This window comes from Canis lupus, chromosome 20 (genome assembly GCF_048164855.1).
Source record: "Canis lupus baileyi chromosome 20, mCanLup2.hap1, whole genome shotgun sequence".
Lineage (NCBI taxonomy): Eukaryota > Metazoa > Chordata > Mammalia > Carnivora > Canidae > Canis > Canis lupus.
In genome coordinates, this window is record NC_132857.1 from 27,600,881 (window position 1) to 27,623,496 (window position 22,616).

The 22,616-nt window shown below is 59.0% G+C and overlaps 1 protein-coding gene across 1 annotated transcript in view; it reads left to right on the forward strand.

The window, feature by feature from the left end:
* Window positions 1-1,594: 1,594 nt before the first annotated feature.
* The window catches only part of HS6ST1 (heparan sulfate 6-O-sulfotransferase 1), a 41,666-nt gene continuing 20,644 nt past the window's right edge, over window positions 1,595-22,616 (forward strand). The window contains exon 1 of the mRNA XM_072788687.1: window positions 1,595-2,160. Within this exon, the coding sequence (XP_072644788.1) occupies window positions 1,634-2,160 (527 nt within the window). The 5' untranslated portion in view covers window positions 1,595-1,633. The remainder of the gene's footprint in view (window positions 2,161-22,616) is intronic.

The window sequence follows — 22,616 nt, forward strand, 5'->3', positions numbered from 1 at the left end:
TGGAGCGTTGGGGTGGTTGTTCTTCCAGTTCTCTGGGTTTGCCTCCAAGAGGGCTTTCTGTTGCGATTTGTTTTTTAACAGTTTATGGAGGTATCGTTGACACAACAAGCCCTTACTAACCCTCCCCTCCCATGTGCCCACCCTGGCATGTTTTCAGGACACCCCGCCACAGAAGGAAACCAGGGGAACCTTTGCAGGGGATGATGTGAGCATCTGAACCCATCTCAGATGCTACTCTGGCAGGTCATTTCACATCGCATTTCACATCACCTCCCGCTCCCTGGAGGCGCCACAGCCTCTGAACACAATCAAGGGCCAGGGTGCTGAGCTCGGGTGTGGCTTACCCTAAATTCAGGGCCCAGGTGAGGGGCCATCGGGGCACCTGGCTCAAGCTGGAAGCGGAAAGCAGGCAGTGGGCAGCCGGGCAGGGAAGCCCGAGGCACCACAGGGGCAGCACCGAAAACGGGACCGGTCCAGGGCCGCCAGACCCTCTGACCCACCTACCAAAGCTCGAAGTTGACATTTTTTTGTGCACTTTCACAATTTTAAATATGGACTCAACTCTTTATAACTTTTCCTTTGGGGCATAATAAACGTGGATAACAAGATGCACATTGACTTTGAATTTTTTCCAAAGAAGGGCCTGTGTAAGGCCAGCGCGAGGGTCTCCTCGGGCACCTAGTGCTTCTCCACGACGGGCTCGGGGTCACCGTGCGGAACGCGGGGCAGAGGCCGACCGACCCGCCGCGGCCGCCGCCCGGGCCCTGCGCCCCCGGCCCTCGGTCCTCGCCCCGGCCCCGCCGCCCCGCGTCCCCGCGGTCGCAGCCAGGCCCTTCGCTTGCACGTCCCGAGCGCCCGGCGTGCGAGGGCGAGGCCGGGGCTTTCCTCTCGGGAAGCGCGGGGGGGAGGCGGGGAGGGTCGCGTTCGCCGCCGGGGCTGGGGCGCCGAGCGGCTGGGCCTCCCGCCGTCCCCCGCTGTCGGGCGGGAACCAGGTCCCCGGCGGTGTGGCAGCCTCGGAGCGCTCGGGCCGCGGCCGCAGACCCGGATCCCCGCGCCCAGCCCCGGCCCGGGGCCCCCAGCCCGGGCTCCGCGAGCTCGCGGGGGAGGGGGGGGGGGCGGGGTGACGCCGAGAACCCGCGCGGGCGGCGACGGCAAGAGGCGCGGCGGGGGCGGGCCGGGGGCGGGCCGGGGCGGGCCGGGGCGGGCGGGGCGGGCGGCGACTGCGGAGACGCGGCGGCGCGGGGGGCGGCGCAGAGCGTGGTCGGCGCGGCGCGGCGCGGGGCGGAGTGGCGGCGGCTGGCCCGAGCGGTGCGGGCGGGGGCGGGCCGGGCCGGGCCGGGCCGGGGCGGGAGCCGAGCGGAGCCGAGCGGAGCCGAGCGCCGGGGCGGCCCGGGGAGCGGGAGCGGGAGCGGGGCCGGGCGGGCGGGCGGAGAGCAGCCATGGCGCCGCGCAGGGCCGGGGCCCGCTCCGCTGCGGGCGGCCTGGGCGACGAGTAGCCGGGCCGGGCCGGGCCGGAGCGCGGGCGGCGGCGGCGGCGGCGGCGGCGGCGGCGGCGGCGGAGGAGGAGGAGGAGGCTGCGCCCCCCGCGCCCCCGCGCCCCCGCGCCCGCCCGGGCCGCCGGCGATGGTGACACATGCGGCGGCGGCGCGGCGGCGGCAGGACCATGGTTGAGCGCGCCAGCAAGTTCGTGCTGGTGGTGGCGGGGTCGGCGTGCTTCATGCTCATCCTTTACCAGTACGCGGGCCCGGGGCTGAGCCTGGGCGCCCCCGGCGGCCGCGCGCCGCCCGACGACCTGGACCTCTTCCCCACGCCCGACCCGCACTACGAGAAGAAGTACTACTTCCCGGTGCGCGAGCTGGAGCGCTCGCTGCGCTTCGACATGAAGGGCGACGACGTGATCGTCTTCCTGCACATCCAGAAGACCGGCGGCACCACCTTCGGCCGCCACCTGGTGCAGAACGTGCGCCTCGAGGTGCCCTGCGACTGCCGGCCGGGCCAGAAGAAGTGCACCTGCTACCGGCCCAACCGCCGCGAGACCTGGCTCTTCTCCCGCTTCTCCACGGGCTGGAGCTGCGGGCTGCACGCCGACTGGACCGAGCTCACCAGCTGCGTGCCCGGCGTGCTGGACCGCCGCGACCCCGCCGCGCTGCGCACGCCCAGGTGAGCCGCCGCCCGCCCCCGCGGCATCCTGCGGCCCGACCCGCGGCGCGCCCGGGGCTCAGTCGCCCTGCGGCCCGGGGCCGCCCTGCCCTCCCCGCCCTCCCCGCCCGCCCTCCGCTCCTCGCCCCCCCCGCCCCCGCCCCCCCCTCCCCCTGCGGTCCCGGCTGGCCTGTGCCGCGCCACGGGGAGGTGGGTGCCTCGGCTCGTGTGGCCCAGGGGCGTTCGCTTGCCCGCGGCGGCCCTCGCTCCCCAGGCGGAGGGGAGAGAACGGGGGTGTCCGGCCCGGAAAGAGCCGCGGAGGAGCTGCCGGCAGGTCCGCGCAGGTGGAACAAAGGCCCGAGTGCGACCGGGGGCGGGGAGGAGGCCGTGCTGCCCGCCCCGCCCGGTGCCCAGAGGCGGCTGCAGGCTCCCTCTGGAAGAGCAGCAGAAACCGACCAACGGCCAAAAGGAGGGGGGTGCGGAGTCAGGGGTGCCTACTCAGACGCTTTCCTCGGGAGCCCCCCATCTCTCCGGAGTTTGGAGGCACAGGGCTGACCTGCAGTGTTGGGGGCAGCTCCCCTGGGAAGGACTCTAGCCACAGCCTCAGAGGGCAGGCCGCGTTTCCAGTGCTTAAAATACCCGTTCTTTTCCTCCTGTTGGCCTTGGAGCCCTGAGGGCCTTCTCCCTGTGATGTCTGGGCCGGGAGGGGCCAGGAGTGAGGTCTTCTTGCCCGTTTTTTTGTTTACCTACCAGATTTGTTTTAGGACTGCACCTACCGACAGGCAGGGGCGGGGAGCGGGGAGCGTCTGTGAGCTGTGTAGTTGTGTTTGTTGGCACTCTGCTGGGTCAAGAGGCTGCACGGGGTCTCTGGTGTGTTTGGGGGACAAAGCTTGAGTATCTGCCCAGTCCAGAGTTCAACGTTTTCTGTGGATTGCTCTCCTGCTCAGTTCTTCAGTCCTTTTCTTGTGGTCTTTCCCCGGGCTGTCCGGAAACTAGGGCCCCAGAGCTATGGGCAGAGATCACCTGACTCCCCCTTGGCTGCCCCATCCCCTGCCCACCCCACCCCCCACCCCCCATGGCAGCTCATAGCCTGAGAAGTAATGTCCCAGAGCTCTTACAGCCCCCCGGTAACACAGCTACCACCCCAAAGCCCTTAAAGCCTTGCTGCTTGCCTGCTCTGCATGGCTGCACTTTCCTGGGGTAGCACCCACCTCCTACCCCTTTGCCACTGTGGTCCAGCCACTCTGCTAGACTGAGCCAGTTCTGGGCTTTGCAGCTGCTGGCCCACCAGGGCTGTGGTCCCCCAGAACTGGGCACTGACCAGCTCAAATAGGCCCAGATGGGCACCTCCCTGCCTACGGGAGGGGTGAGGGTAGGCACCATCCTGTCTGCCTGAGGGAATTAGCACAGGAGAACCCCAGAGGGCACAGTGTGCAGAACTCTCTCCGGGGCTGCCGAGACCAGGACACTCTTCCTGCAGCCCATCTCCCGAGGCTGCTTCCCTTTGGCTCACCAGGATGAAGAGCCCTGTCCTCCCTTCTCTGGAGTTCATCCACCAGAGCAGGAGGCCCAGCCACACTTACAGACGAGAACTGGGGGGCCAAGCCCTGGGGACCCGGCCTGCAGGTGCTACACAAGAGAGGCCCAGCACCCCCTCCCCTGGGTGGCTATGTGTAGCAAGAATAGAAAATGCCGTGCCTAGTCAGCCGGATGCCTCTGCTGCGGTGGGCTGCCAGCCCCTCCGCCTGGAGGTTGCTGAGCTCAGCAGCATGCAGGCTGGGTGGAGGAGGGGTTTCCAGGGTCCTCGGGAGGCCCTCCCTCTCTGGTCCACTTTGGGAGTGAGCCATGCCAAAAGACAGATGACAGAGCTTCATCTCTTGTGCCGCTTCCCCCCCACCCCACCCCCGCCGCCCCCTTTGTTTGTCTTCCAGGCGCTAGGTAGATTGCTTTTTTAAAGAGCTTCCCTGAGAGGTCAGGGTAATCTTGGCCTTGTGTGTTTTTAAGCTCTCTGAGTGTTCCCCTAGTCTGGGACTGGACCGGGGTACTTTGTAGGTCAGGATGCAGTTCTCCCACCTGCCCCAGGGACCTGGCACCTCTCTGGATGAATATTGTCAGTGCCCAGATTCCATGGAAAGCCTGGTTTCGGGGCTCCAAATGTCACCCTCCCCTTCCTTCCAACAGACCAGGGCCCATCCACCCGCCCCCCCCCCCCCCCCCCCCGGCCCTGTGGGCTCTAGAGTACTGCCTGGCTGGGTAACTGAGGAAGGGATGGGCCTAACTCTGAGAGCCTTCCTGACAAGCCCCTGGGGGCCTGGGCCTAGGATGAGGACCCTTCCTTCCCCCTTGGTCCCCAGAGCCCAGCATGTTGCAGGCATGAGGAGTGCTTCTAGAAACTCCACCAAGCCCCTCCCAGCTCCTGGGGCTAGTATCTGCAGTATATGGGGGCCTAGGGGAGGTGGGCCTTGTGACTTAGTGGAGCAGGGGTTTCCACAGCACCAGAACCTCACCAGCATATGGCATCCATCATCAGCCTGGGGGGTTCTAAACTGGGCAGGTGTTGAGGTAACAGACTTGAGGGTGAGGAGATGTATCTTCCTGGAATACAGTCTGCAACTTCTAGCAGTGTTAGTACTTCCTGAGTTGAAAGAAAGAAGATGTGTGTGAGCAAAGCATCAGTAGGTCCCTCTTAGGCTGATGTCCGCTGCAGGGGCTGCCGCACCTGCTAGGATCAGCCAGGGCGCTTGAAAGGCCCCCAGGAAGGACTGACTTGGAGTAGTGAGGCTGCCCGGAGGCAGCAGGCAGGTGGCCAGCCAAGGGCCACTTTGGTTAGTGTCTCTGCACCCCATGCTCCATGTCACTTCATGGAGTCAGAACGATACTCCCTAACAGCCAGGATGCCTCTCATTTCTCTCCCCATCTACCTAAAGGGGACAGAGAAGGAGATACAGTCAGGGTTTGGCCTGGGTTGCCCTGGCCAGGGCAGGCCAAGTTGTTGTAGGCTTCATTTGGAGTCACCAAGGGCATTTGGGTTCCCATATGGCTTCCAGGCCACCTCCATGGGGTTCGGGACTCTCCCAGACCCTCTCTGCAGCAAGGCCCCTAGGAGCCCCTGATGATGTTGCTGTGTAGGAGCACTAGCATCAATGGCCTGTACCCTCTCAGTCCCCAGCCTCGTTCTGGTCACATACCCCCCGCTATGCTGTGTTCCTGTGTTCCAAAAATCTGCCAGTGCTCTCAGCTGAGCCTTTGCTACCTTCTGCCCCAGCGTGCTGTCCTCTCCTCCCAATCCTCTGCTGGCTCTCCAGCAGCTGCCTCAGCCTCAGCTCTGCTACCCCTTCCTCCAGGAAGCCTTCCCTGGCAACACCCTACTGCCTTAGATGCCCTCAGCCACACTTCATCTGCCATCCTGGCACGTCCATAGCATGTTGGCACTGGCCGGATGCTGAGTGGGTACTGCCCACATGTTGGCTCCGAGATTGTTCTCTTCCTGATGCCACACGCTCTGGGAGCTGTGTCCCTCTGTGAGTCCTCTAGTGAATGAAGTTCAGAGTCCCCCTTGAGTGCAGTGCTGCTCCCAGAGGGCCTCAGGGGCCCCTCAGTGGGTCCAGCCAGGTTGGTCAGACTTAAGATTGGGGCATTGCTGAAACAGTTCTTTCTGCGGCATGCAGGAAGAACTTCAGTTTGCCTTTACAATTCCTTTCTTCCACATGGTCAGGGGACAAAACCCACATTTGCCTGCAGTGGGGCAGATGTTACCTAGAGCATGTGACTGTAACCCATGAATGGGGGCCCAGACAACCTATGGGACCTGGTTGGAGTGTCACTATGGCCTGAATCACCTAGGGAAACCTTGCGTGGAGATGAGGGGAATCTGAGGTCAAGATGTTCAGAATTAGGTTTTCGTTCATAACCAGAACCAAAAACATCTTTTTAGGCAAATGCACAAGAAGACAAACTTTTCAATAGCTGCTGACAATTATTTTAAATGGTGTTCTGTCTTGTGAAATTATCTCCATAACTCAGGTTTTCTTTCCAGCACCCGGGACTTGCAAGACCAAGTCCTGTGCTTCCAGGCCTCTCGCTTATAAAATGTGGGGCCATGCAGTGTGGGCTGGACCACTGTGCTGTTGGGGGCTGGCTCTGAGCTGGGGACTGCCGGCTCCAGGGTCAGAAAACCTTTCCCAGGGGGCACAGCTCCTACCCTCCTACCCAGGGGCCTGTGAGGCCCCTGGTCTTTTTCTTTCTTTCTCAGTTGGAGGTGTGAAAGATTTGGCTGCTGTCCTTGGGGAGTAGCAGGCTGTCAGTGTGGAGGTCTGGCTTTGTCATCCTCAAGGGACCCCGAGTCTTTGGAGTCTTTCCTTCACGTTTCATCCTTTTATTGTTGTTGTTGTTGTAATGATTATGTGATAATTGGTAGGAAAACATAAAAGAGAAAAGAAAACTCAGTGTATTCCTCACACATGCTTTTTTTTTTTTTACTGTAATTGAAACTATAATATAAATTTTCCATAAATGTTGTTCTTTCTTATTAAAAACTTAATATTTTAGTAGCTGCAGACAATCCCCCTCTGGGTGCATTGTTAGTTCTGCTCTGTTGTTGAGCTTGGAGATTTCCAGTCTCTGGCTCCTGTAAGTGATGCTGTAGGGGATGTGCTTGTATGTAGATATTCTGCGGAGCTCTCATTTCCTTTGGAAGTTCCTAGGAATGGTCCGAGTTGAAAGGTCTCAAGGTTCAAATACCATCAGTATGAGTGTGAAGTTACTTTTTGGAGAGTCTGCAACTGTGTTGCCACATGTGTTGAGTGCCGGCTTCAACAGCACCCTTGTTGGGATGAAATATCCTTGTGGATTTGAAGAGTTTACTTTGCTCAGCAGAATGTGTCTGTGGTTTTTATCACAAAGTCCTGCTTGGTGCATGTACCCTCAGGGGTGGTCTAAACCTCAGGGGTCTTGGGAGGAGATGTGCCCAGTCACCCAAAGTACCTGCTCATCTGGTCACAGATACCTGCTTTTTGGCCCTGCCCAGAGAGCCAGGTGCAGCTGAGAGCCAGTCACTTGGGGTCCGTAGGAAAGGGGTAGCAGACTATGAAGACCCAGATCTGAGGAAACCAGGGTCCCAGAGGGAAGTACAGAAAAGAGGCTGGCTCCTGTCTCCCCCCAAGTACTCAGTAGGTACTTGGAATGGGTAATTGGCCCCACCACCCCAACAAGGCAGGTCTGTGACGATTTTCCCCATTTTCCACATAAGGAGGTCAAGACCCAGCAATGTTGGGGAACTTGCAGAGACCTTAGGCCTAGAGAGGAGCTGTACTGAGATGTGTGTCCTGAAGCCCATGTGCCCACCAGCCCTCTTCTGTGCCCTCCCTGCCCTGCCCCAGCCAGGAAGACTGTGGGTGAGGACAATAGCCAAGCATTCGGTCACACCAGCCAGGTTCGGTGCATGCAGCTTCCAAGACCCTGGGCAGACGCAGGCAGTTTCACATGCAGACCCGCATCATCGCCTAACTGGAAAACATATGGCTGTCTTCACCCGAGTAGCAGGAAGGTGGGAACGGGCCGCATCCTCTTGGCTCTGGCACGGCCGCGCCAGGCAAGCTTTGCCGATGGCGTCAGAGGTGCTGGCAGCCAACTGGCCGGTGCCCCCCACTGCCACTCCCATGTGACCGGGTCGCTCCCAGATGGTCCTGGGGGGCTGCAGCTACCTGCCCACCCCTGGCCCAGTTGGAGGGGTGGCATGATTTAGGCCAGGACACATTTCAGCTGGTCTGTGGAGAGTGTGAGAAACGGGAAGGGCACTCAGGCTCTCTCCTGAGAAGATGCTTTCTGAGTGCTTCTCAGCAATTATTTATAACCATGTAGGTACTTCTCATTGGCAACCCTGCTCTCCTTTGCCTTGAGGCCTGTGCCTCAGCCTCCCTTGCCAGCACTCACAGATGAGGAGATGTGTTTGCAGGAAAGTTTTGGTCTCTCCAGACTCTTGTTCTTGCCTCTTCCAGAACACCACTGGCTCTTTTTCTTCCTATCAAGTTTTTGCTCTCTGCTTGGGTTGTCAGGGCCCCTGGGGTGAGGTGCTATCCCAGCAAGAAAAATACAGAAAGAGGCCTAGGCGCTGGTGTCCAGTCTGCCCCTGAATGTAGGTCCGTCACCTTCTGGCTGTGGGACCTGTGGTCTGATTTCTCTGTAGCTCCCTAGTAAAGTGCCCCCTTCCTGGTGTAGCTGTGTCCCAAGTCCCTAGTTTGCAGGGCTTGTTATTCTAGAAGTGCGGCATGCACATACCCACACATCAGAGAGTTACCACACTGATCCCAGGCTGCCCAACATGGGCAAGATTTAGAGGATGTTAGGATCAGCCAGGTGGGTGGTGAGTGCAGGTTGGCCTGCCACTGAAGACCACACACATCCTACCCCAGCCTGGGCCAGGGGCTTGTTTTCCTTGATGGGGGAGCAGAAACGAGGCAGGCAGCCCTTCTCTCCCACTGTCGCCAGCTGCCCCAACCAGGCTGGGTGCTAGGAGCTATGCTTGGGAGGCACAGGGCACCCCCCACCCACACACACACACACACACACACCAGGCCAGCTGGCAGCTCTTCCTGCAATGCTATCTTCTTCCACCTCTCTTGAAGCTTCCTCCAGGATGCCTGGACTACTTGGAAGCCCCATGCCCACCCCAGCTCCTTCGTTCACTTAACCAACCATCCTGGGTCTCGGGCCTCTGTTCACCAGGGTACACCAAGGTCTACAAGGCCATTGCAAAAGCTCCTGGGCCCTCCCCAGTTAGACGGGGCTCTGGGGTACCAGTGGAGGATGGAGACACATGGGACTTGACCCGTGATTCCTTCCAGAAGGCATGGGCAGCAGCTCAAGGCCTCCACAAGGAATCAGAGGAGGAGAGAGGAGCCCTCCAGGCAGCCTCTCCCACCATCAGTGAAGAAGTCCGCGGGAGAGCAACAACAGCGGGTGGCCAGGGTGGCAGCAAAGCAGGGGTCAGGGTGGGCTTGGGACTGGACCAGCTGGGTTGAATCCTGGTTCTGCCGCTCACAGGCACTGTGCCTGGTACTGGAGACTCTTTTATAAGAGGCCACAGTGCATCCCCTCTCTGTGAACAGGGAAGGGCCCTTCGGCCAGCTAGGCACTTGGCACCTGTCCCAGTCAGCTTGGGGACTGGCAGGGGGGCTTCCTTACAGCACCCAAAGTCTAGGTAGCTAGGGTCTCATTATCTGGGACATCCACCCAGCATCACTGGCCTTCGATACGACCATCCAAGACGTGCTGTGCTTCAGCCATAGGGGTCTTCCGCTCACCCCAGGCTGTGTTATTGGGGACCACTCTGTTCCTTTCTGTGCTTGCTCCCTGGATTTTGAGAAAGCCCCTAGGCCGTGCTCACCTTCCACAGACGTGGATCGCTGTGATGTGGCAGGCTTGTTCGTGTTCACTTGCTGGTCGTGATCTGTGCTGCCGGTCCCTCTGTCCTCACTGCAGGCTGAGAGTTTACCACAGGGGCACAAGGAAGCCTGCTGTGGCTCCCGCCTGCCACCCACCTCCCTCACCACTATGTGTTTCATGGATTACAGCACCCTCTTTTTCCCTTGCTTTGTTGCAAGAGCAGACTCGGTGGCAGCATCCAGGCCTGGCCACCCCTGCTTTTGCGTGTCCCTGTGAGTGGGCTGGAGGGCAGGTGGTCCATCCTCAGCCCTACTGGATGTGACCAGTGCTCTCCAGACTGGCTCCTCAGACTCCCAGCACCGTGCCTGAGGCCTGTAGCACACTGTCCTCTCTACCAGGCCAGCAGCTGTGAGGCGGATGCTGTGGTCTTAACTGCCTGTTCCTGTGACCAGTGGGACAGGCATGCTAGCATGTGGTTACCACCACCACTGAGGTTTCCTCCCACCACCTACCTGTTAGCGTTTTCAGGCTGTTTTCTGCCCTGAGGGGTGGGGTGTCTTCTTCGTGTCTCTTACTACGAGGTTCTGTGGTGGTGTGCTTGCCAGGCCTCTCCTCCCTACGGTCCTTCTGTGCCACATGTTGTCATAAGCATTTGGTCTACTGAGGCCTGCACCAGTGTGGGCCGCACAGGCCAGCCAGGCCTCTGTCCTCCAGCCGATGGCACCAAGTGCAGAGGCAGGGGACGGAGGGCAGCGTACCTGCTGACTGCTGAGCCTCTCTGGTAACCCCCGTGGTGGGAGCTCAGCCAGAGGCCCGGAAGACTGAGGAGAGGGACAGATGGCCGACTAACAGCTGTCCTTCCAGCAGTGGGGATACTCCCAGGGCCTTCCTTGGAAGCCCTCAGCGACACCCAGGGCAGCCACTGCGTGAGCCCACCCTAAGAAGGCCAAACAAGTACATGAGCCTCCTGCCGGGCATCTCCCACCCACAGATCCTGCTTGTTGGGGTCCCTGTGAGATTTGATGGGGAAAAGGATCCTGCAGTCAAAACCAGAGGCTGGAACCCACTGCTCCAAAGTCCCAGGAGCCTCCTTCCCACTGGATGGAAATCTAGGCAGGGCTTAGCCTCCTGGCTGGTGCCTGGTCCCTGTTTGCTGCACCAACATAGGGCTGTCCCTGCATGGGCCTCAGAACACACACCACCCACCCTCAGCCCCATGTGACCCCAGCCCCATATGTGCAGCGTTTACTTCTAGACCACATCCCCAGTTGGCCTGGGGGGAGTGGCCCATAAATCATTGTCCATCTGGGAATTAGCTCCTGCCATCATAGGCCTGGCTCATGGGGCTCCAGGAACAAACTCAGACTCTTTGAGTTAGGAGCTTTAAAGCATCACATGTAAATATTTGCTTTTCTGGAGCATTGGTGTCCTTGGGAGAAGAGGACCAGCAAACCTTGAGTTTTACATTTGCATCACGGAAGCTAGAGGGGGGTAAGGGGGGTTGTCTTGGAGTAGTGAGGCCAGGTGGAGTTGTCTCTGCAATGTGGCCCCCATTCCCCACCAGGAAAACTTTGCACCAGCAGGAGAAGGTCCTCCAGCCAGACTCCAGCTAACGGAGGGAGGCTTGGGGAAGATGCTATCATGTGAAGTGAGGTTGCTGTGCCACATGCACCCTGCTTACAGGGTGTGCGCTGTGCTGGGGAGCAGGACAAGCAGGTGTTCTCACCTAGAAGGCACAGGCCAAGAGCCTGTGACTTGTACCAACTGCCACACTCACTGCCAGGCCCTCCTTCCTTATATCTGTTAGATAAGAAAACCAGGGCTCCGGGAGCCCAAGTAACTTGTCACCCAAGATCACAGCTGGCAGAGATGAGATTCACACGCAGCTGTGTGGCTCCAGGGTTTCCTGTTAAGCCCTCCCCAAGGTCCCCATCTGGAAGGGGAGAGCCAGGCATCTCCTGGGCACACTGCCTGCCATGGTGAAGTTAACGTGACTGTTGCAAAGATGAGCTTTCCCAGGAGCCCAAGGTGGTACAGTGGGGAGCAAGGGCAGGTGGGACAGGGCAAGGCAGAGCAGATGGCCTCCTAGGGGAATTTGGAGGTGTCAAATGTCCCCTGCAAGAAGAGGCACTGCCCAGGTGGGCGCAAAGCCGGGGAGTAAGTGGGCCCTGTGTGGAGAGCCAAGACCTCAGCTGCCCCGTCCCGAACCCTAGCCACAGCCCTCCATCCTGTCCAGCACACTGCAGCACTCCAGGGCCACTCACCCCAAAGAGGAGCTCCAGACACAGGCCCCTCCTCCTCGCCTCTGTTCCCTTGGGGCAGGCAGGTGGGCAGGCAGGTCTAGGCAGCTTGTTTTACTCATACAAGTCCAGACAGAGGGCTGCTTGTTGGCCAGCCATCTGAACCCTGGAAGTTCAGGGCCTACCGACTCCTGCTTTATTTCATTCAGCATAGTCAAGAAGCCCAGTCCCATCAGGGGAAGTTCATTCCTTCGCTTGCCTAGAAGCTAGGCTGACAGTGTGTCCAGTGGAAAACACCCTTTTTATCAAGTAAAAGGTGGTCATGTTTTAGCCGGGCAGATGAAAGGAAGGTGGTGGGATTGATGTGGGGCTGCTCCAGAGCAGGAGCAGACCCTGTCCTCAGGCAGGTGAGTGGAAAGGGAACCCAGTGGGCATCAGGCAGGCACAAAATGCTCAACCAGGCCAGCAGAATCCTGGGATATGAGAGCTTTGCTTAAGAGGCCCTGGTACCCTGATCTGTCCTTCTGGCTCATTCCACAGCATGGGCCCTCTCCCTTCCTGGAGCCCTCAATCTGCCTATCTGAGGCCAGCAGCCAGGGCCTTGGGCTCTGTCACATACCACCATGTTCGTCTGGAGGATGGGCACTGTCCATGGGGCCCAGGCTGAACCACAGAGCAGTTCTGCATTTGGCAGGGGCTCCCCACAGACCAAAGAACCCCACCTGGCTGGGGACGTGGGCCTTGCTTGGCGAGACAAGGTTAAGGGCTCCTGTGATCCCTCTCACCCCCCGCCCCGTTCTCTGCTTGCTCCAACCTGACCCCTGCGTTTCTGGCCACTGTCCATCCACCGGCCAGGCCAGAGGCAGTGAGGTGCCACTAAGCAGAGAGGTCTGGTCCTCGGACTCCAGACAGGGCTGACATATGTGGCCCTTCCCTTGTGCCACAAGTGGGGCAGCTGGGTTGGGGATGGCACAGCAGCCCAGGCAGCCTCCTGGGGAACAGGGACCTGTCCATCAAGACATCATGTGAGCTGTTCTGGGTCATTTCCAGAGGAAATGCTCCTGGGAGGATCAGTGGGTTACCAGAGAGCCGAGGGGTGATGGCCTGCAGCTACCTGTGGCCTCCCCCAGCCTGTTTCAAGTCTGAGCTCTGGCCAGGCCACACCACCACCTGGCATAGGATCCTGACCCTGCAGGCCAGCAGCTGTTGCCTGCAGAGTAACAGGAAATCCTTGCTTTAAGCAGCCTGGGCTTTGTGCGTGGAACCTCGCAAGTTGTTTTAATTTGCTCAACAGTTTTTTTTCCTGAGCCCTTGTTCTGTGCGGTCTCGGAGGGGCACCCCCGGCAGATCATGGTCCCCACCTTTCCTTGCCAGGGCTGCACTGCTATGTCTGGACTGGGTGCCCAGCTGTGCCTGACAGGCAGGCAGCCCCAAAGCAAGAGAGTCCGGGGGGTTTCAGCAGCAGGCACATCCCATGGCTTACACTGTCAGCTTCCTCTAGTCCACAGAGGCAGGGTCTTGACCCCCTTAGGTGGCGTATCTGCTATCCATCTGCCAGACCAGAGGCAGGTTTTCTCCAAGTAATACTAGTCAGGGTCTTTTCACATCTTGCTCTGGCTTTAATCTGGATGCACCCTGGACCCCCACTCCCCTGCCGGGGACTCGGCACTGACCTGCAGGGACCAACGGGCCTACTGACAGGCACTGTCCCAGGTCACTGTGATGTGTTGCTTCCACTGTTCTCACAGTGGGGAGGCAGTCTCAGAGTCCAAGCAACCTGCCAAAGGTCACAAGCTTAGACAGCTCACCGAGGACTTGAACTCAAGTCCTGGAGTCCCATGTGGGCCCTAACCACACCCATGGCTGTAGCTGCTTGGCAGCTGTCATTCTAGAGCCAGTCCTAAGAAGAGGTAGTCAGCGTGGACTCTGGTCCTGCTCCCAAGTTGCATCCCCTTGCGGAGGACAGACACTTGAAGGAATGCACCCAGCCTCCTGGGCAGGGTTAGGTGTCCCCCATAGCTAACCTGGTCCATCTCACAAGCGGCAAAGAAGAAGCACAAGGCTATGGAAAATGTTGTGGTAGACCTAGAAGCCATGGTTTAAATATTTATCTTCAGATTTTTTTCCTGGAACAGTAGTACATGCTATAGCTGAGGATGTGGCCATAGAGTCACGGGCCTGGGAGCGGGCCTTCTCCCCTTAGTATGCCTCTCTGGGCCCGTCAGCAGCACCAGCGGAGGGTGCAGGGCCTGGCTGAAAACCTCCACACTGTGGCCACGCAGTGTGCAACAAGGGGTTAGGAAGGCTGGCAGCCTTCCCCGTTCCCAACGCTGACAGGTTTCCTGGTGCCAGCAGGTGTTCCTAAGGGATGAGATTGGCTTTGTGGCTTAGACTGGAATGTTCTCTGATTGATTGGGGCTTGACTTTATTCAGGGAGAGGATCCACTGGGCATCAAGGAGGGCCTGGCCCTCTGTGCTCCCTTGCCCTCAGGCCAGGCTGGGACCCAAGTGTATCTGGCTGGAGAGGCAGAGGCCAGCAGCACTGCTCATCAGCTGCCAACCATGTGGGCTGGGTAAAGAAACAGGCCATTCCGGCCAGCTGAGCTCCAAGGACACCCAGCCATTGCTCCCATAAGTACTAGAGGATCCAGTGGGTGGGCCCTCCGGCCTCACACAGGCACACACGTGTCCCTGAGGTCGGGAGAAGCATATTCACCCCATCCTCAGCACAGATTATATGTGCAGCCGGCAGCGTGGGTCTCTGCTGGGCTCCTAGCTCCCTCCCACCCTCATGCCTGCACACACAGCATCCAGGATAGGAGGTAACAGGCACCTGCTCCTGCAGCAGGGGCCATGGCCTCTCCTGAACCAACCACATGTCATGGCTCCCTGTGATTGCTGCTGAGTGTCACTGCCAACCATGGGCCATCCTCTGCCTCACAGAGGAGCAGCCTCAGGCCGGGGCAGGATTCATATGGGCCTAGGGGGCACCGGCCCCCACCTCAGGAAGGGGAGAGGCTGGAGGGCTCCCAGGGCTGACCGTAGGCTGCACAAGGCACCCACACGCTCCCACAGCCCCGCGGCTGCACACCCACACGCATGCTCCTCACAGTAGCCTGAGCGCTGGAGCCAGCAATGACTCAGAAACATTCAGGAACAAGAATTCCTTCTTTCCCTACAAGTGGTGGCACTTTGGGATGTTCCCTTCGTCCTCTTTAGAGCTGAGCAATTTTCCACTTGGTGGTTGGGCCACCCGTCGGAACAGCTGGGACTTTAAGGAAGTGTCTTTTCAAGGAAGATTTGCTGTTGTTGCAGAGCAGTGGAGGGGCAGCCTGGAGCCAAGGTGGGCCACCCCTCAAGTCCCCTGCCTGGACAGGAAGGTGGAGAGAGGCTTTGTCAGGGGTCAAAGACCAGGCTTCTCAGACAGCTGGACCTTGGGGCTCCCTTCCACCTTCCTGCCCTCCCTAGGAGAAGGGGCTCTGGCTAATGACAGTGACAGCCATCCTTGTTTCTTAGGCAGGCATGACGGGTGGGGTACCCTCGGCGCTCTCTTTGGCTGCCATCACATGGTCCTCACCACACCTGAGACATGGTGGTTGTGCTCCCACGGCAAGGACCCCAGGCTGGGATGGGGTAAGGGACTGTGCTGCCCTTGCTGCCTGGGGCTCATCCCTGGGGTGGCCTCCAGGAGTGACAGTGGAGGCCCCTGGCACTGAGCATGTATGTGGCTGTGGGGCCGACCGCATGGGTGACTGCCAGACAGGAAGCCCCACTCCAGTCATGGAGCCTACCCTGTGCACCTGCACCAGCCTGTCCTTCTCCTCCCCGCCTCCAGGTGTCTCTCAGGCCTACTTAAAGAGATAAATACAAACAGGTGATTGGACAGATAGGTGGATCTGGAGGCCCAGCTGCCTCTCCCTTCCTCGCTGGAAGAAGGGAAGCAGGGGTGACTAGGGACAGGCTTGGGACAGAGCTGTAGACCTCTAGCTACAGGAGCTGCTCACCTGCTGGCCTAGAAGCCCCAGAGACCCCTCACACCACCAGCCCCCAGGTGGACTTGCCCAGTACCCTCACATACATGCTGCCTCCCAGGTAGACACACAGCCCCATAGCCCCTGGGCCTGGCCTGTGGCACTGGGAAAGGCCCTGCAGTGAGGCCAGAGTAGGGAGGGTGAGTGGCCCTCCATCTACTCCACAGTGCCCTATCCCCGCCAGGTTCCAGCAGGGTAGTGGCCTGTGTCCTGGACAGCAGTGTCCAATTATCAACCACAATGTCAGCCTAGGGAGCTGAGGGACTTAGGGGGCTGCTGAGGTGGGTTGGACACCAGGGCCCAAGCTTGCTGACCCAGGAGATTTCCTGTGTAATCCTGTCTCCACCAGCCCTGCCCTCGATACATGCCTTGTGTGCCTGTGATTCTGAGCAGAAATTCAGAGTCACAATCTGTTGGGGGTCCCTGGAAATGTTCCCCATTTTGCAAAAGGTGCAGGAGGAGTTTGCTGCATAAAGTTGGCAGAGAGGGCCATAGTCCACCCAGACCAGGGCCTGACATCTGCTCTGCTGGCCTGGGCCTCAGAAGAGAAACCTGATGTTCGTCAGAGGGGAGAAGGGGCCAGTGGACCCCAGCCCTGAGATCCCTGCAGCCTTCTTCCTGCTGGGGGCTGGTGTTTTGGTGCCTGGCAGATGGACAGCGTTTGCAGGGCTGAGAGTGGGTGAGGGGCCAAGAACCTCTTTCCACCATGATTCACATATGTGTCCTCACCCTTTGCTGAGGACCTAGCACAAGTTAGGCCATGACCTTCAGAGACGGAGCTCTCTTAAGCCCCGCTGTGCTCCTCACCAATGTGTGCTCAGTCTGCACCTCAGTTTCCTCCTCTGTCAAATGGGATGGGGTGGACAGTGCAGCCTGCTTCAGTGCCTGGAACCCAGGGGAAGGGTCATGGATGAAAGGGCTGTCCATTCTGTTTACCTTAAGATCACATTTGGATCAGATTGAATTCGCAGTTTTTGTGATTGACAGTGACATCTTACAGTTTGTGGAGAGCTGGGGCAGGGGGCTCATTCCTGCTGGAGGTCCTGCAGCCGAGGCCAGACCAGAGCCTCTCAGAGCCTGTCCATAGGACGGGGGAGCAGAGCAGCATCTCGGGGTTGTTAGGGGTATGAGGTCCCTCGGCTGGTAGAGTTAGGGTCACCAGGAGCACATGGGATGTGAGGTGTGGTACAGAGCTGAAGAAGAGGCTGTGCTCCCTCGTCCCCTCAGGGGATGGGTGCTTGCTGGGCCCCTGCCCTGTCCAGCTAAAGAACAGAAATGGTGTTCTCAGGTCACGCCGAGTCCTGGCTAGGTCTGCACGCATTTCTTCCCCATCCAAGGCCAACCAGGCCTGGTGCTCTGGATCTTCTCTTTGGTCCTGTCACTGTTCTAGAGAGCCTAGGAAGTGCCCCCCCAAACACACTCGCACTGCAGTCAGGTTTAACTCTGTGGGCTTCCTTTGTCACACAGTCCGTGAGGGGCCCTGAGAAGCCTGCCATGGTTTTGTTCTTGAGGACTTGCCTGGCCCAGAGCTGGCTGCGGGTGCCCCATCATGGAAGAGCCTTTTTCTTTAATTGTAGTAATATATGCATAACATAAAATTTACCGTTCCAACCATTTTTTAAAAGTGCATATAGTTCATTGGTTTTAAGTCCATTCACATTGCTGTGCCCCATCACTACTGTGCATCTCCAGAACTTTTCCATCTTCCAACTGAAAGTATGCCCATTAAACACTAACTTTCTACCGTCCCCTCCTCCAGCCCTTGGCGTCCACCATCTACTCTCTGTTTCTGTGAATTTGATGACTCTGTATACCTCATGTAAGTGGAATCTACAGTATTTGTGTTTTTGTGGCTAGCCTGTTTTGCTTGGCGTGACTTCCTCAGGATCTATCCACGTTGTAGTGTGTGTCAGTGCTTCCTTCCTTTTTGAGGCTGGACAGTGTGTGGTTGTATGTCTATTACCACATTTTACTTTCCTGCACCGATGCGCAGACACTTGGGTTGTTTCAACCCGTTGCTGTTGTGGGTGCCGCTGCTGTGAACATAGGAGCACACATACCTGTTCCAAGTCCCTGCTTCTACTTCTTTCGGGCGTATAGCTAAAAGTGGAATCGCTGATTATATCGCGATTTGATGCCTGATTTCTTGAGGAACCACCATCCTATTTTATATTCCCACCAGAAATGCTACTGGGGCCCCCTTTCTCCATCAGAGCAAGTAGGATGGTCCAGAGCATGGCGCGGATGTGCCGGGTGAGAGTTACTACCAGGGGGAGCCCCTGGGGGTCTCAGCAGAGGAGTCAGACCCTGGGCCCAGAAGTTGGGGAGGGCCGGGGTACAGGATAGCTCCTAGTGGACTTTGGGACAGGCTTTGAGCAGAAGGCCTTGGCGGATGCAGAGAGGACTGGGTAGGTCCCCACCCTTGGGAGCTGTGGAGCTCGAGCCCACAGGGCAGAGCAGAGGAGTGGCCCACATCACATTGGGCTCGTCCCTGCAATGGTCTCCGTGTGGACCGCCCACAGGGCCCAGCCCCTCCCCATCACCACCACCACCTAAGAGGCTGATATGGCCACTGTGGGACATGAGGCGCACTGTGGGACTCACTGGGCCTCATCATGGCCACAGACCTCTGCTCATGTAGCGCTCACCTCCATATAACTGCCCACCTTGGAGGGTCAGTTGTTAGCTCCTCAGCCCCCGTGGGCAGCCGTGTCTATGCTTGGGTGTGTGAGGTGCCCTCTTTCACCAGTGGCCTAAGGCTACACACACGTGGGGTCTGTGTGCCGGGCTACCCCAGTGTCCTCTCTGCCCACCTGTCCCTGTAGGCCCTGTACGAGCCAGGCTGCAGGAGGGTGGGGGTGCATGCTGCGTACTCACAACTTCAGAACCCCTGGATTTATGAGGGGTCCCTACATGAGGTCATTTATGGCTTTGGAGGCTCCCAGGTCTTGGACTGCAATAGACTTAGTGCTTCTCTCCGGGGTATGGAGGCTCCTGATGACAAGCAGAATACTTAGGGCACAGCTGGCACCACTTGCCGGCCTGCAGCCTCTACATTTCTGGTTCCTAATTCCCACCAATTTGGTGTCAGCTCGGTGGCAGTACAGAGGCCTTTGCCTCTGGGGTGCTGGTCAGCAAGTGAGGCCCTGGGTGCACATATGGGAGCCTTCTCAGCTGACAGGAAGGGCCACAGTGGCACCCTGGAGGGTTGATGCCACCATCCTTTGGTGAAGCTTCTAGACACTATTTGGGGCTATGTTTTTATTCTCCCCACTGGTGTGATGTTTCATAAGTATGTGGCTGTATATGTTCCCACTCGCGAGTCTTCCTGGAGCCACTACCCCTCCATGTGGACCTTCATCCCGGAGCCCCAGGCAGGACTTGCTGTGGAGCAGGGAAGCTGTGGTTTCTGGGAAGTCCAGAAGCCGCCCTGCTGACCTCCCCTGCTCTGTGGAAGGAGACGGACTGACAGGTGGGGGATGGCCACCAAAGGAGCCACAACTGCCTGCTTTTGCTCTCGGTTTTAAGGAATAGACCCATACTCTTCAGTCAGTTTCAGCCCAAGACTCAAAGCCTTGGCTTTTCTGAGTCTTCACTCTGCCCAGGCCCTGGGCTGGCCCCAGAGACCACAGGAGCCAGGCCAGGAGAGGAGGAAACACCGTGTTGTATGATAACGCTGGCTGAGAGGTGGGCCAGGGGAAGACACTCTGGGAGGAAAGAAAAGGGGAGGAGGAGGTTACTTGAAACAGGACGAACAGTGCTTTGTGATGGGAGGCCAGGTGTGCAGGCGGCGCTGGGCAGTGCCAACGGGGAAGCAGAGGAGAGCAGCTCCACTGGGACCCATGAAGATGGAAACCCACAGGCCCTGTACAGCTGGAGGGCCTGCAGCCACACAAAGGACCCCAGACGTGGGCCTGGGCCAGCACCCAGGATGGCCTCGGGGTTCATTTGCAGCAGGAGTAGGAACAGAGTTGGAAGGGGCAGGGGGGCTGTTGTGGAGCACACAGGGCCAGTCAGGAGGAAGATATCCAGGGGAGGGAGCCCAACCTGGACTCAGAGCCCTAAGGAGCTCCCCTCCCTGGGGGGCCTGGCACTCAGAGGGAAACCATTGGCTGCACCTGATGACTGCAGCCGTGAGGTCTCCTCTTGGTGTATCAGCCCTTGCTCCTGAGGTGGTGACATGGGGCCACGTGGGCACCTATGGCACAGCCTGGCACCTCGGTTGTGAAACTCCTTTAGATAACTCCTAGAGTTAACCCCTAGTGCTCCTTGAAGTGCTGAAAGGGCCCACATTCAGCTGCACCGGCGTCAGCGGCAGTAGGGGTGGCCCTCCCTGGACCTACCCTGAGTTCCTGGCCAGCCGGGCCCACAAGGAACTCTGCAGACAGGCCTCAGCCGTGGGCTTTGTCCCTCTGAAGCTTGGGGAGACAGACATGTCCAGGTGGGAACTGTGGTAGAGTGTGTGGCCAGGGGCGGGGGAGATAATGGGGCCCTCCAGTGCATGGTGACTGTGCTGCAGCCCCTTGTTCTTGGCTGTGGATGTGTCACACCCTGAGGTGTGTGACTTTCCGTGATCAGGGCCCTGCTGGGTCCTGCTCACTAGCCCCAGGCTACGGTCCTCCTTCCCCAGCTCCCACATGCTGGCCTACGCCCTGTCTCTGAGCCAGGCAGGGAGGTCCCCATAGTTCTGTCTGCTACCAGCAATGGGGAGGCAGGGTGGGCATCCTGTAGGGGTGCTGGGGGCCTGTCCTCACCAGAAGGGAGGAGCACCGGTGACCAGGGCATTTGTGTGAACCAGCAAAAGCCCGGCCGCAGCCCCACTAAGGAGGCTGCCTATTTCAGAATGTCCCGCAACGAAGGCGTCCTCCTGTATGAGTCGAGCCGTCTTTTCCAGCTGGAGCCCATCAGCTGACAGTACCCCACCTGCCCCCTGAGCCCGCCCTGCCACATGCCCAGTGAGTCACTGGCCCTCCTCACACCTACGTGTCCTGGCCTTCAGCCTTTGGAGGGCCCTGAATCTTCTTCTGATGCTGCTCCTTTTGCTTTCATGTCTCCCCCAACGTGCTGGCCCCATCCCCTGTGAGATGGCCCAGGCTCAGTGCCCACAGCCAGGAGAACTCTGGCCCCACTGTGCTGCCACTGCCCTCTCCTGCAGGTGTCTCCCCCACCCTGAACCCTCCAGCGTCATCCCATCACCCTCCACACCCTGCCCACAGGTGTCTCCCCCACCCTGAACCCTCCAGCGTCATCCCCTGTCATCCCCTACACCATACCCCTGGGAAGCCCTGCTGATGGGCACTTTTTGCCTGCTTCTCATGAGAGGCAAGGTCTCTGAGCTCCTGGACACAGAACACACTCTCTGCTCCAGGTCAAGACTCAAGCCCTGGCTTGTTTCTGTGTCCAGGCTTCTTTGGGCTGAGGCCTGCTCTCTCCTTGTCTGCACATGGTGTGTGTCCCTGCCCCATGGTCTGCTGTCCTAGCCCGTGCCCTACTGGGCTCAGACTCCATGGAAGGATGGGCAGGTGGTGCACCTACGTGGCTCAGTAGGTTAAGTGACTCTTGATTTTGACTTAGGTCATGACCTCAGGGTCATGTGCTTCACACTCAGCAGGGAGTCTGCTGGTTATTCTCTCCCTTTCTCCCTACCCCTTCCAGTGCTTGCTCTGGCACACATGTGCACTTTCGCCCTCTCTCGCTCTCGCACTGTCTCAAATTAAAAAAAAGAAGAGACGGGCAGGGCCTCTGGGAAGAGTCCCTCCCAGGTCCGCTGTCCCCTGCCTTCCCTCCCACCCCCAGGTGGTTCCTGTGCTAGTGGGAGGGCCTGGGCCTTGGTGGCTCTGCCCCTGCTCCACCTCCCAGTCTCTGCCCCCACCAGGCTTCTCCCTCCCCAGATGAGCTCTGGCTCCTCTGCCAGGACTACAGCAGCTTCTCCCGGGCCAGATCCTCCCTCTGGATGGAGGAGGGACATCCCTCTGAGAGGGGTTCACCCTGCACACTCCGGAGGAGTGGACAGAGAAGGGGAGGACCATTGTCAAAGAGATGAGCCTGTGGGCCCCTGGCTAAATGAGAGAAAAGTGTGAGCAGGACCTGGGGCCATTTGTGCTCAGGCCCTGGGGTAGGCCTGTTAACACATGTCCTTTCAAGAATGGTTTTCCTCCAGGTCTGTCCTGAGGCCTGCTTGCCACCTGTTACCTGAGTACACCCACACTCCCACAGACAGAAGGGACCAGATACAGGGAAACTGAGTCTTGGAGAGGGCTTGGGCCCATGTCCTGCCTACCTGGGACCCCGCTGATCTGCTTTGCTCCAGGCAAGGCTCCAGCCTCTGGAGACCCCAAGTTATGCAGCCAGGAGTTCCCCCTGGGGGCCAAGACCAGCCCACCAATCTCACTCAGAAGCAGGCGCTCTGGCTGATACATCTGCTGAGCTCACCTGGCCCCAGGAGCCTGGGAGCAGGCAGTGTGCCAGCAGGTGAGCTGCTGCCTCTTGCTGGTGCCCCAAACCTCCAGAACCTTCAGACCTCTGAGAACAAGCCAGACCTTTCACTGTCAGGTACTCTGGGACTCAGGACAAGGGCACTGGATGGGGGAAGTCGGTCCCTCCAGCAGCGGGGATTCTGAGGGTAAAGCCCCCAGCCCAATGCCTGCACATAGGTGCTTAGCAAAGATGAGGTAGACACACGGCTTCCATCTTGTCATTTTATTGTGTGAGGTGAGATCACCTCCCCCAAGTACAGAGTGGGGCGTGGGCATTTTCACCCCGTTCCCATCTTAGAGGGAATGCATCGGACTTCCCTGAGGACTGGGTTGCTTCAAAAACCTTT